This window comes from Salarias fasciatus (genome assembly GCF_902148845.1).
Source record: "Salarias fasciatus chromosome 7 unlocalized genomic scaffold, fSalaFa1.1 super_scaffold_4, whole genome shotgun sequence".
NCBI lineage: Eukaryota > Metazoa > Chordata > Actinopteri > Blenniiformes > Blenniidae > Salarias > Salarias fasciatus.
Window position 1 is genome coordinate 23925341 of NW_021941229.1, and position 14452 is coordinate 23939792.

The 14452-nt window shown below is 42.0% G+C and overlaps 1 protein-coding gene and 1 pseudogene across 1 annotated transcript in view; both read right to left on the reverse strand.

Moving 5' to 3' along the window:
• The window catches only part of LOC115382446 (CDK5 regulatory subunit-associated protein 2-like), a 34245-nt gene extending 27937 nt beyond the window's left edge, over positions 1 to 6308 (reverse strand). Inside the window, exons 1-3 of the mRNA XM_030084170.1 lie at positions 6135 to 6308; positions 3032 to 3087; positions 161 to 222 (exon numbers count right to left, since the gene is read on the reverse strand). Of these exons, the coding sequence (XP_029940030.1) occupies positions 161 to 222; positions 3032 to 3087; positions 6135 to 6187 (171 nt within the window). The 5' untranslated portion in view covers positions 6188 to 6308. The remainder of the gene's footprint in view (positions 1 to 160; positions 223 to 3031; positions 3088 to 6134) is intronic.
• A 2373-nt stretch (positions 6309 to 8681) lies between these two features.
• The window catches only part of LOC115383146 (collagen alpha-1(XXVII) chain B-like), a 67902-nt pseudogene continuing 62131 nt past the window's right edge, over positions 8682 to 14452 (reverse strand).

Genomic DNA, 14452 nt, shown 5'->3' on the forward strand with positions numbered 1-14452 from the left:
AGTGAAATATAGGTTTTGGCCCACCTAGATACTTCTCCTCCTCCAACGCACAAACCTCATCACTAAACTTCCATAAAAGGTCAGCGCGGCTCACTTTTAGTGGAACTGTGGGTCGAACAGGGATGTCCTTTAATATACAGCATCAGTTCAAATCACTCACGTTCTCGTAGTCCTTCATGGTGAGGGCTTTAATTGGGGACATCTTGTCGGAGAAAGGTGGAGCTATAAGGCAACAAGACAGCGCACAAGAATTAGCTTTCACTATTTGTGATTACAACCGGAGTGTATCTGTAAGTTAGAGAACCGGCTGTGTTTTCATGAATAACTCCCACCTCCTGCTCTCACATTCATCCTCGCTCTGTTTACTTTAGAGAGAGAAAGAGAAAGGAGTCGTGTTTTTCTCTTCAGTGCCATCAGAGGTTAGAGCAGCTTCAGGAGAGCTGCCCTGTTTAGACCAGCTGAAGGCAGCCTACAGCTGATCATGTAACACGAGTCAACAACACATTTCTCAACACCACCTCTTGATTCATGGCCTGCTGCAGCTTAAAGGGAAACAGGAAAGGCCTCCGCACCGTCGACTCTGACTGCTGCTTGTTTGGATGCATTTTATTTCTCAATTAAAGGGATGTGACCTCCTCTTTGTTCTTGCACTGTCATCTTCCCTCCTCAATATAAATGTCAGTAACAATAAGTGTCTATGTAGAGCTCTGCAGACTTCCTGAGAGGTAAATTTAATTATATTACTCCTGTAATCAGAAGATTTTTCCAATGCCTGCTGCCTTAGTCGGAAACAAAACTTTTAAGTTGGTCTGATTTCTAGAATTAAAGGATTAGACTGGCTATTTCAGCGGGGAGCTTATTTTGTTTAATTCTGCTATCCCAAACGTAGAAACCAAAATTCCATCACCACTAAAAGGCAACTTCAAGTAACTAAACATCATCTTTACTGAGCTCTTTTCAAGCATGTATGTAATGCAACATTATTTGTTTTGCCACAGGAAGTCATTGCCTCAAACACTGTGACCTTGGCTATTTTTCATGCTGGATGTGCCTTTCTGCAGCAATCGGGATTCAAACCGGTCCCCCAGGCTCAAGGTTAAAACTTAACACAACGTGTCACCAGGGGAGACCTACGATGTCCATTCAAATAAAGAACAGAAATAACTATTCAGCAGCAAACACAACAAGATGTTTTCATGTTGATGCATGAAATAATGCAACAACAGTAATGCATAAATTCTGATTAAAACAGATTTCTACTTTAACCCCCTGCAGGAGGTAAATACAGTGTTCAAATTCATCTGAAAGTGCAAAGAATATGTATTGCTTCACAAAATAGTCAGAAGCTGAAAAAGGGTTAGAGACAACCACAACATTCATTCATTTATTCAGTAGGGCTTGTTTGGACTTGTAATAACTGCCTTAATGATGGCTGAAAGTGAGCTGTGAGATTTAATAAAGTCCCAGACTCCACAAACTTTAACCACCATCACCTGTAGCAAAAAACAACATTACTGGAAATCTGAAAATTATAACAAATAATTATATTGCCTATACATTCAAGAAAATGACATTAAAGCGCCTAAAGTTTAGGTTTTCCACAGTTTGAATGTTAAACAGCGGTTAATAAGTGCAGGTCAGGACAAAAACTGGAAGAGCGAGAACTCCTGTGGGAAGAGCTTCACAGGCAGGGAAAGCAAATCATCTTTGAGGTTGCAAGAAAAGCTGAAGAAATGTTTGTCTGACACAAGTGGCTGTGCATCATTCCAGTGTGGAGAGGTGATGCCTTAACAGGGTCGCATCGTAAAGAGAAGTCTGCTCTCAGTGGAATATCATAAAGGTTAAATGAATAAAAGAACTGCACAGCATACCACAAATGACTCATTACTGACACATTCACAATCTACAAGTCATGAAAGATCAACTCAATTGTGATTAAATGTTGTGTGAATTTTAAATGATGTTTCAGCATTACAACAAATCATATGTTTATCGCAATTTAAAAAAAAATGATTGCATGTTTACGTGATATTGTGCAGCCGTACCAGCAACATCAGGACACACAAGTGAAGCAGGAAACATTTCAATAAGGAGAAATTCTAATAAATGTAAATCTGAGCTTACTGATCGATTTCACGGAGCGTTTTGAAACAAATAAAGAAGGAGCAGCGTTTCATGGAAATAAAGCATTATTACATAACCGTTTGCCTGTGGGTCACTGAACACTGCACGGACGTAAGGAGAAACGCATTCAGCTGCGTCCCTGAAACTCTGAGCGCAAATATTATTAAACCAGTCATCAAGGTAAATGTCGACTTGTTCCCTAAATCTGCACCATAATCAATAATCAAAGTCTGTGCACAAATATGTCTTTTGCATGCGTAGCACAGCAAAACATAAAATCAAGGACAAAAGGTTCCAGACAAGCTACAAAGAGCTGGCTTGGATTACAGATAACAAAACTAAAAGTGCATTAAAAATCAGAAGTCAAGCATTTTGAGCAGCTTTTCGCTCGAAGGGTTGTACTTTCACTTTCATAATTTGTAATTATATGAAATTTGTCTGTGCATGCCCTCACCTCTGCAGACACACACAAAGTGAACAGCTGGTTTTTTGCACCCTCTTCTAAAATGCAACAATCTCAGTGCTTTTTTTTTTTAATAACATAATCGTTATTTAGATGATTTCAGTTTTGTTGTGCAATCATCTGCTTGAGTGTCTTTGTGAATTGGTCTACAGAATAAACTGGACAAGAAGAGACGTCTGTCGTCTACCTATAAATTAGTTGTTTACAGGCTTGTGTGTATCAGTGGACACTGTTGGCACACCACAAGAGCGCGATGCAGAATTAGAAGCAGTTTCTGCCTATTCTTATCATCTTCCGCGTCCCTTATTGCATCTTCGGAGACCAAACTGTGGGCGGTCACAGCTATGATTCAGCAGCAGTATTAATTAATACACAGGGGAGTCACATACACACACCTGAGCAACAAAACGAACAAAGGGAGAAGAAGTTAAAGACTTACTGTACCTGTCATGCTGTCTGTGGAAAATTCTCCAGCATTTATAGAGTCTGGCAGCCTGCAGCTGCGGACAGAAACATTTGTTAGTGATATATTACAGCCCTTGCACAATTCGGTTAAAACTATTCAATATTTCTAGAAATGAGCACAGAGACTAGCAGCTCTACAATCTGAGCTCAGAGTACACATGAACGCTGATTTGTTGAGTATTCCAAAAACACAAATTCATAGCGTTCATGCATTACTCACGCTGGCCAGTTCCACTGAGCCCTAAGGACACTCCATAAATAGCTTAAGAATGACTCGCTGCTTCATTTACATCCACTCTGGCAGCCTCCTTTCAGCGTGCGTGTACATGTGTGTGTGTGAGACCATGTGCCAGTGGCAGCCTCGCTCTCGTGTTTGGTTCAGACAGACAAGAGGAGGGGAAAACACAAACCAGTGGACGACGGAGGCTTTCACTGGCAGACAAACGGAGCACTGTGGCTCCGATCGGCCAAGCATCACAAAGTGACAGGACAGCGCCGTCACTCACACACACAGCACAATGCCCCAAACAGCAGCGGCGCACATCTGGATCACAGCACCGTCTGATGGGCACCAGGTTAAAACTGCCACGACACACGTGAATATAACTACAGCACACAATAATCCAGTTTATTAAAGCGCAGCTTCTGTAGGCAGACCTCAGAGGGAAATAACATCTATAAACAAAAAAACAAGAACTATGTGGCTCAAGTTCACGTTCCTCAACCCTGACCCTTTCAGTCTAATAATACTCAGTTCGGCACTGAATAACTTCCTCTCACATCACTCCTGTCATTGAAAACACAGCCTCACTCTTTCTCTGGTATATTTCTTAACAAATGTACAGAATCAACATGAAACTGAGCATAATTTGACATTCAATCGACGCGTTACATGCCCTTGTTTTATTATGTTTTTGTTAACTGCAGTGACAGTTATATAACACATGAATCATCTGTGTACCGCTGCATCAATTCAAACACTCTCAAACAGAAACTGGATGTTTTCACCTCAAAGCGACGCAGAAGCATCAGATAAACGGCATATTCCATTTCAAGCAGTCGCTGGCTTTCTGGGACTCTTGAATATCCAAGCAAAACTGTATTTATAGCCGTCACAGTATCTGTCTCAGACCATAATGACACTGCTTTTTCCCCCCCAAATCTTTGACTTTGACACCCATCACACACACTACAAGGTTATCCAGCACAGAACTAAATAACACACTACACAGAAGTGAAGAGAAGGAGATTCAATGCCCAAAGAAATCTGTGTAGCCTGTATTCCTGCACAGTAAATCAAAGCAGATGCAAATCAGTTTTTTGAGTATTACCACCACCAACAACAAAAAGAATATTTATTTTAATACTTGCTGATGCAAAGAGTGACCTGGTGAAATCAGATGAGGGCGGCAGCAGTAAGTGCAAACGGTAAAAAAACAGCTGACAAACATTGCATCACAAACTTTTCACATGCTAAGCAACTCCTTCCTGTGTTAATGGCGCGGAAGCTGCCTAAAACAAGAACTTTGATAAGAGTGAAAGCCCCCCGATCTAAACAATTGCGGCAACTCCCATATGAAACGGGCCAAATCTAAAAGAATAGAATACATTCAAACATGTTACAGAGAGTTTTGTAGTTGTAGTAGCGATCCTGTAAAAGCAGTCGGTGGAAACAATGTTTGAGCCTGTAAACAATGACTTCCTCTTTTCCTCTCTGTATTCAGCTACAGACGAACACGGACACAGTCTTTGAAATAAAACGACAGAATCCAACCATCAGTGTCCAACTTTGAAACTAAAAGCAGTACAGTGAGCCGTGCTTCAGAATGACCTTATGAGTAATGCACACCACGCATATCAGCTAACATCTTAGATTACTGAGGCACGCTTACCACCTGGATGACTGCTCTCACACACAGCACGGCTGGGCCCTGTCACCTAAAGGGAAACTAAGCAGGGGGAAAAAACTAAACACTGAAACACACAGATGCCACGACTACCTCTGCAGTAAAGATCTAAACTAGCTAAACTCAGGGGAATACACCATCACAACATCAGCACTGGAGAGCAAAGCATGTTTTACCTACCAGTCACACTCTTCTGTCATTTCAAGGAGAGAAACGTTGATGATATAAAAGAAATAACATGTTAACTCCACATTTGGCACACAGAGAGCATGTAGACGTCGCTGATGCAGTTTGAACACACTGGCTCATAATTTCCGCTTTCATTCACTCCGGCACGTCAACAAACCGACCAACCAATGGCAGTGATACCCCAGCAACAGCCAATGGACATGATTTATAACGGTGATAACCCAGCAGACACACATGTTCAGATTCCCTGATCTCCATATGAATCAGTGAAGCGTGGATCATGTTTACTTTCTGTTTTCTGAGCTACATTTTCGATGTTAGCTAACAAAGAAAGATTAAGAAATTGACGTGTGATCCTGAGATTGCATTAACGTCCAGTGCAGGGTTAATGTGTACGTGTCGTCTATAATAGCAGATTATTAGTTAGATTATGTTGATGGAACTGATCGTCCTCATAAGTATACGTCCATAGATTATCCTCAGATGTTCAAAGAATGATAATAATAGTCAGGAGCCACCCTGCATTAACTTCAACGAAACAATACAAAACTGAAAACACGTGTAATTTGTAGATCTGCAAAGCACCTTTGATGAAACTAAAACATAATCAATGAGATAACAGAAAAGCAACATTAAAGCCAAAGAACACTTGTATGCATGTGTATAATGTGTTTATCTTCAAAGCAAATATGGAAAACTATGTAACAGAAAGCTATCATTTACAGGCTAGAATGTCAGATGACCCCAAGTTGCTTCAGTTACAACAAATAATTTCATGTTGGACCAAACGTTAGTCAAGCTATATATAATACACAGTTGCTAAATTAAAACCATTTTAATCCAACAAAGATCCAAAAATCTGAAGACAGATGCTGATGTGTAACAGTCAGGCCCCGAGCAGCGGTGACTGTGTAAAACTAGTTTTTTCTTTTTTTTTTTTTCGGGATTAGCGGGTTAGCTTGCTAGCCGCCGTTGTTAACTTTTACCTTCCGTTGATGTCAACAGGGAGCGTCAGGTCGTCCCCCACGACGGAATCCATCACGGCGGTTGATTCGTCTTACGTTATCCACAGATTATTGAGACATTTCACCGGCGTAAACTACTAAAAAGCGGGACGGAATTCAAAATATCCCAGGCTACCGCCATCATGATATGGTAGACGTCACCATTGTGCACGTTGGAAACTGGTGTTGCCTTCAGGTGCTATGGGATATAATTTGAAATTATCACGAGACCTTTTCAAGTATTTCATCGTGCTAAATATAACGGATAGAAGTTACAAAAGTACACTTTGCTACACATTTTTTGCAATAGTTCTGATTTTATTGTTTGTAGTATTGTACTGCATTGATATGAAATCGTTGTTGACGAGTCATCGTGGTGATTTCCGAGGTCTGTGAAACGCACCATAGAACAGGGCGGATACTGGTACAAAGCGATTGGCCAAAGCAAATACTTCAGGGAGGTTCGTAAACATAGACATAGGCTTAGGAACACATACGCTGTCAATTTGAACCACGTTACAGCGTTGACACCCACATTTAACTGTCATGTGTCTTTATCCTTTCTCTGAGGAAGGTTTTTGTTTTTAATGAAAAGTTGTCAGAATTTCCACATAAAATACCTGAAATCCTTCTGATGAAGCCTCTTGGAAAACATGCACATCACATGCATGCTTCCAGGGTCAGGTATTTCTTATTTATCATAATTTACATTCAAGCAAACACACATCTCTGTGGTCTTTCTTGCTCTTTGAAAACATGACTTCAGTGGTGTGTGTCAGTAATCACAATGTTAAGAATACACTTTAATGCACATAATTTGTATGTGTCTGTGGTAAAAAGGGTGGTTGGCGTGTTTTATGGTGCTAAAGCATAATTAACACTTTGCTCCAGTGACTGGATTAATTATAGTATACTGTTTGGTTAAAAGAAATGCAATCCCGGTTGAATTTCCCTGGTGCAAACAGATGGCTCTGCAGCACATGGATTCATAGTCACAACAACAGCGACACCGTGTGGCAGCCTTCTCAGCTGCAAGCAGGTCAGTTCAAAGCATACAAAATGCAGCATTTACCCAGAAGCACACACAGAAGAATCCCTGTTGTTTCTGTGCATTGATGATTGATGATTTATGTGTAATGCCACCTGCCAGTTTCATTCAGGGAGACTTTACTTTTAAAGGTTCAGCTTAAGACTTTTCTGTTTAATAAAGTTTACAGTTAGGCCACCACGGACCACTTTCTAGTGAAGCTGCTATAGGTTAGGACTGCTGGAAACCTACAGTGAGCTTCTCTCCTTTCTGACGCACCACATTTCACTACTACATGTTTCATTTGTCTAACTCCTGCGGTCTATGCTCTGTCTCGTTCGCTTGCTGCCCCCAACCTAAACCAGGGTTTGAATCCCTATCCACAGTCTGTCTCTCTGTCCTATCTTTCTCTCTCCATCAACCCCCTCAGAGTCTGGTTTTGCAGGTTTCTTCTTGTTTAAAGGGAGTTTTGTTTTCTTTCCACTGTCTTCTCTGCTTACTGATGTGGAATCTTTGGGTTTGTCTCTGTGAAAGTGCCTTGAAATGACGGTGTTGTACTTGGCGTCATACAAATAAAATTAAATTGAAATACCAGGCTGTATTATGTGTGTAACCATAATGTAATTTAGAGCTCCAAGGACCACAAATGCTTCAGACACAGGCTCTTCTACCTCCTGCACTGCTTTATCTGCACGGAGCACTTCCTGCACACAGTTCTTCCCAAGGTAAACACAGTGCGACAGATAAACACACACACACACACACACACTAGGATTCCAAAAATTGGGAATAGAAGCATCTTTTTTTTATGTCTAACTGGCTTGCTGTGGGCCACACTGTTTTGTTAACATCAGCAGACACAACAAACCAGTGAGATCAAAAATGAAAGCTGTTGCAAACATAAATCTGGACAGAATCACTCAGGAAGTCCCTCCTTTTCAAGATCCGATTTGAAGTTGTATTATTACCATGTGGAGGAACTTTCAGGTTTCGACAGACCTAATGGAAAGTTTCAGTTCGGTTTTAACACCGTTCCACTGCAGGGAGCAGTTCAACAGATACGTGTGTCACAAGGCAACAAATAATATTTCACTCCAGAGTTTCAAAGAAATAGATTTTGGATTCAATACATCATTTTTCAATCAATGAATCAACATTAACCCATTAACTTTAATTAAAATGTTTCTGGTAAAGGATTAAAATTTTCTTTAGGTGGCGGTAAATGTTCACCTTATCTAAATGTATTTTCATTGGATATCAATGCTGCCACCATCATTTACATATAGTCACATTATACAACTGGTGGCTATTGAAAAATAAACTTACTTATTACAGTATGAATACAGAGAGACAGGTTGAGTATATTTTGTAATAAAAAAAAAGTGAAGATTGTGGCCTATTAGTAATAATCCACATATAGAGATTCAGTTTGTACATATTTATTCATCTCTCTTTTAATTCTTGTATATTCTAATGTGTGTCAAAAAAGAAAACAATCCACACAAAATTGAAAATATTTATTGAACAAATGGACATTGAACAATGACTAAAAAGTAGACAGATAAAGGTACCAGAGATGGTCTTGTTCAGAGTTTGACGACTTGCTGTATTTGGCTGATGTTTCCCAACAGATTTCAATTATGGAGGCAACTGACAAAGCTTTGCACCAAGTTCTATGTGTAAAATTGTGAGGTATTCTTAGCTTGTTTGAACATCTACAACAGATTTACAAAAAGAAACAAAAAAAAAATTTCACATATTTGCATAATTCTTTAAAACACAAGTTATAGTATAGCACAGTCTTGGTACAGTACATGTTTGATTATCATAGAGGAAAAACAACATAACAAAAATTAGAAAAATAAAAGAATTAACATTGCAATAAATTTGTTCTCTGGAGCCCCAAATTTACACATTAGAAAAAAAAAAAAATCTATAAACTCCAAGACCAGTTGGGATAACTGATATATAAAGTTGTCAGAAAGAGTAGTTTTTGCTTCAACCAACAGATATGCTCAGTCAGCAACCACGTTAACAACATTAAATAACATTAAATTAGCAAGAGGGGATCCACTGTATACAGCAAGGTTTACACAATTATACACATTTGTGTCCAGCTACAACGAAGAAATGTTTTATTAAAACTATCTCCACAAGATGTGTTTCTAACAAGGATTTCATACAGCCGTGTGTGAGGGTGTGTGTGTGTGTGTGGGGGGGGGGGTCTTTGTACAGAAGAAAGACATCTTTACTGTTCCAGCCCTGTGATTTACACTGGATACCAAAGCAGAAATCTGGTCTTAGTTTTAATAGTTATCTCAAAAAAATATTTTCCCTCAGAATAAGCATCTCTTTAAATTGCAGCATTTAAGAAAGAATTGCTCTTAATGAACAACAGATGGTCGACTGTCAGGGAGCTATGTAGTGTTAGACGGGACATCGCCATTCTAGTGCACTGTGGGGCTACAGCGGGGGGGGGGGGGGGGGGGGGGGACTTCTTCTTTCTCTAAGCAAACATGCGCTATAAACAGAATATTTTAGCAAAGTGGTGTCATAACAGCACTATAGTTAGCACCTCGGATCATTTACGTAGCACCATGCGTTTGAGGGAGGACGGGATGAAAGGTGGAGGTCTTGTTCGGGTTCCTCGTCCCTCTCCGTTGTGGCTCAGTTCTCGTACCTGTAGTCTGTCAACTGTTAGACGGGGGGGGGGGGGGGGGGGGGGGGCGGAAAGTCCCGGTCCCCCGTGGCGCTGGCTAAATAACGTACCCTTCTATCTTTTTCATCACTCCACAGCTACAGAGGGTCTTAGAAATACACACCGCAGAGAACTGGAGCTCCGCAGTCTTCCTCCTCAATGTGACCTCTGACCTCGCGCTCCCTTCATCAGTGGCATCCGGTTTAATAATGTAATAAGTTTAGTAACAAAACACCGACGTTCCCGATGTGGACGGCTGTGTGGCTCCAGGTCTCATTTGTTAACAACTGACTGGACGCCACGTTTTTTTTTTTTTCCCCCAAAACAGAGATAAAATCTCTCATTTGAAGTCGATACAAATGTGGCGTCTGGTCAGCTGAGCCTCCTTCTGGAACAACTCGCCTGTTAGATCATGAGGAGAAGATAAGCACCGTAAGGCAATTCAAATGGCACCCCTGAAAAATCCTTCCACTTAAGTTCAAAATATCAAATTATCCTCTTATTTTCTATTGCACTTAAAGATTATTTCTTTACATGAGATATACATGTATAAAAGTTAATAATAAGCATATATATATATTTATATGTACATTTAACTGATCCCAATTATGTTAATTCTTCTTCTGATACAACTGAATTCCTGGAAATTCCCGAAACAAAACAAAAGAAAAACAAAAGAAAACACACACACACAGCATACGGACTGCGTGCTCTTACAAAAATAAGTTATTATAAAGTCCGCTGATTAAACTTGGCCTTGGTCTCCCTTCACTGAACAATGTTCTGGAGAGATTCTGTGGCAAAGAGCCTTTTATCTCCAAGCAGGCACGTTATGTGGAGATCCATCTTGACGAGCTTGACAAAGCTTTTAGTGCAAGAACTCCCCCGCTCTTCCTCCTCAGCTCTCCTCCCCGCCCCCCCCCACTCCCTGCTCTTCCTCCCTCTGTGTCTGCAGTCCAACGGGAGTTCTGCTGGAGCGAAGCAGGATCCGCGTGGAGGGGGAGGTGGCTTCTTCATCACTCGGGCGGCGTTTGGCCGTGGCCGCCGCGACGCACGCCGGCTCGTGCGGTTCCCCGTCCCTCGGCGCTCGGAGGGCTCGCGCTCACAGGAAGCACACGGGACCCACCTCCAGGTGGTAATGCGAGCCCGGGCCGGTTCTCGGGAGGTTGTAGACGTCGACCACGGGGAGCAGGGTGGGGTCCACGGAGTAAAACACAAACTGGGTCTGGTGCCAGCGCCCGTCTTTTATCTGCGTGCGCACGTCCAAAAAAAATGTCAAAGTTAGTGAATTAAAGCCTGAAATTCAGGAAGACGAGGTAAGTTTGTTTGTTTAGCACCATTCATACACAGAGTGCTTCAGAGAGCCAAAGAAATACATAAATATTACAAAGAAATCATGTAAATAAAACAAGATATGAAGACCATGAAAGCATTTCAAAGACAAGAAGCAACGAAAACTGGAGAATAAATAGTTGAGAAATGGACACATGGTGCAGAATAATATTAACAATGGGAGGAAATCATTTCATATGTTTGGTTCAATATTCAGGTCAAATTTAGTTTAATGTACTGGATTACCAGGAGCACAGCTTAAGGGGGCCTCAGGTCTAATCAACTGAGTTCATTTTAATCAAGTTATTTTCAGAGTTATTTTCAATCATATGTCCCATGAACAACTGTCATGGCTGTTATCCACTTATTCTGACCAACCTACAAACATCAGTGACTGGTTTGTGGTATTTAAGTACATTTTAAGTCTCTACACTGAACTTCAGAAACATACAAATTCAAAATTAACTTGTCACAAAAAGTTATTTGTAGCTGTTACTAACATTATGGCGATAGGGTTTATTGTTTTTATTTTAGTTTCTGCTGAGAGTTGAACTGCAGCATGGGATTGTAACAGTTGAAATTCTCGCCTAACAGCCACAAGGTCGTGAGTTTAAGTCCGAGCACAGCCTTTCTGACCGGAGCATGCACATTCTCCCTGCGAGTTTCCACTCAAAGTCCAAAAACGAGCATTTGAGGTGAACCGGTGAGAACAAACTGCCTGTAGACTTGTTCAGGATGGATCCCAGCTTTGAGAGTTCCTCCAGATTAAATTAGTTTAAACCGTTTAGAAGACAGATTAAAGTCAATTGTCATGAATTTCATTTCAGACTTGTGTTTGAGAGGGTTGCCAGTCATCTCCTTCACCCACGGCCCCGCTCTGACTCGCTCCACTGAACATTCTGCTTCTTCTAACCTGGAAATGAGGTGCCATGCTTTGACCTTCTACGACTGACTCTGGAAGTGTTGAGGGCAGGACCCAGATGTAGCTCCCATACTGCAGTTGAATATAGTGCGCGTGTGTGAGTTTTATGAATCTCTGAAATCTTTTCACTGGTTCTGCGCTTAGATACACTCTTAGCATGGGTCTTCTGCATTTTTTGAGCTACAACTGATCCAAATCAAGTGTGAACTCAAACGGAAAAATGTACAAAACAGATGGCAGTATCTTATCCCTACCCAGCAGGAATCCTCCAGGACTTCTGGCTCCAGCTCTCCTCCCACCTCAAACACCTCCCCAGTCCAGGCCTTGAATTTCACGGCGCCCTGGGCAGCCGGCTGGTCCTCGGCTGGCCTCCAGACCGAGGCGTTCAGGCAGTGGATGGTGACGTGCTGCACGGCCTCCGAGCTCAGCAGGTGGAGGAAGTTCAGCTGGACGCGGCCGACAGTCATTGTCGGCTACAGAAAAACACGCAGAAATCAGTGTGAAGTCCCATTTGTGCTTCTTCCATGTCTCCAAGGTCATTATGGTGGCTTTTTCTACACACCTTAGACACAGTTACTGGTTTCAGGCAAGTCTGTCCCCCTCCAGTAAAGTTGCAGGAGACTTCTATTGTGTCTGACGAGCATCCCAGGTTGGGGTCAATCCAGTAAGTGCCTGAACATCCAAACACATCGATGATAATCATTGTATGAAAGCATGACGTTCCTGAGTGTTTCTGTATTTTAGCGCGTCCCCACCATCATTTAGCTTCTGTTCACAGCTGTGCAGGTCCCTGCAGATGCGGGCGGGGTTGTCCCGGGTGCCCAGTGGGTTCTTCAGGCTCTGGATCAGGTTACTGAGGTAGTGGAGGGTCTTAAAGATCTCTGCACCCTGGTCCAGCATCGGCAGGTCCATTACTGGCTTGTTCTGGAAGTCGGAGACAATTTACTTCCATAAAATCCAGAACAGCTGAAAGGATGTTGTAACATAGTGAAATACAGATGATCTGCTGACCTCAGTCCTGAGTGAGGTGGGTGAATCCAAAAACAAAAGGCCGTCTTCTTTCTGGAGCAACACAACAATACCGAGCCTTAAAACCACAAAGCATGACGGAAGCCTCACTGGCTGTAATGAAATCAGCAAATATAACATGTCTTACAAATGACTGAGGGACAGCTGGGGGCCCCTAAAGAGAGAAGGGAAAACATGTATTAGTTACGCAACCCAAAAATTAGACTGTATTAAACCGATGAGGATGGAGAACTTACTGGAAGTCCAGGAGGTCCACGAGGCCCAGGAGATCCCTGAAGAGGAAGAAACACATCCAGGAAATGTCAACTTCTGGGTTCTCAATCAAGTGTCCACGGTAATATACTGATCACTTGGAATAACAGAAAAAAGAGGATCTACAGACGTACCCTTGGACCCTGAACTCCCTGTTTAAAGGCAGAAAAGACGGATTTTCAGATCGGAGATTTGTCACAAATTCCACAAGACAACACAAACATAAAAATGAATGAAAAGTCAGGAGAGGTAAAGAATGCTTACGTTCTCCCCGCGATGGCCCTTCTCTCCTCGAGGACCCTGTAAAGACACGAGCACAGTCAGCGCGCTGAAGAACGGCAGCGTGTAGAGAGGGTCATGCTGGTTTTCAGGGCTTTACGTACAGCACTTCCACTGGGACCAATGATTCCCACCGGGCCGACCACTCCCACTCTGCCCTGAGGGAGGAGAAACAGTGAAATAAGGATCTGATCTGATTTATCAAGAGAAGTGTCATTAAATAAACAGTCTTCTTACTATGGAGCCCTGTGGGCCCTTTGGTCCCCGGATGCCTTTTGGCCCGAAGTCTCCTGGAGGCCCCTGGAAGCAGCAGTGACATGTTTTATCGCCATCCATCACACACGATGAAAAACCAGCCAGTGTTTTAGCTGTTAAACAATGCTCTGCTATACTCCAACTTCTATTTCCGAGTCGATCTGTGCCTCATTGTGCGACATGTGACGTCCGCTAACCGCCTCCAGATTTCAGACAGAGCTTCTGGCTGCTCGGATAAAGTCCGGCTTTGCCTTCTGCATGGTGACTTCAATAAAACACAATAGATTTTTACTGTTACACAAACGCGACACAGATGAAATGTGTCTTTGGCGCACGATGGAAAATCTGATTAACACTCGGGAGCCAGATGGAAGCAGATAGCGCTGAAAATTATACTGCTTTTCCTGAAACTGGTGGTTTACTACATGAGACTACAATATAGACAGGAAGTGAAGAGAAGAATTCTGCTAGCTTTTCAAAAAGTGTGTCTTTCATTAACTGGATTT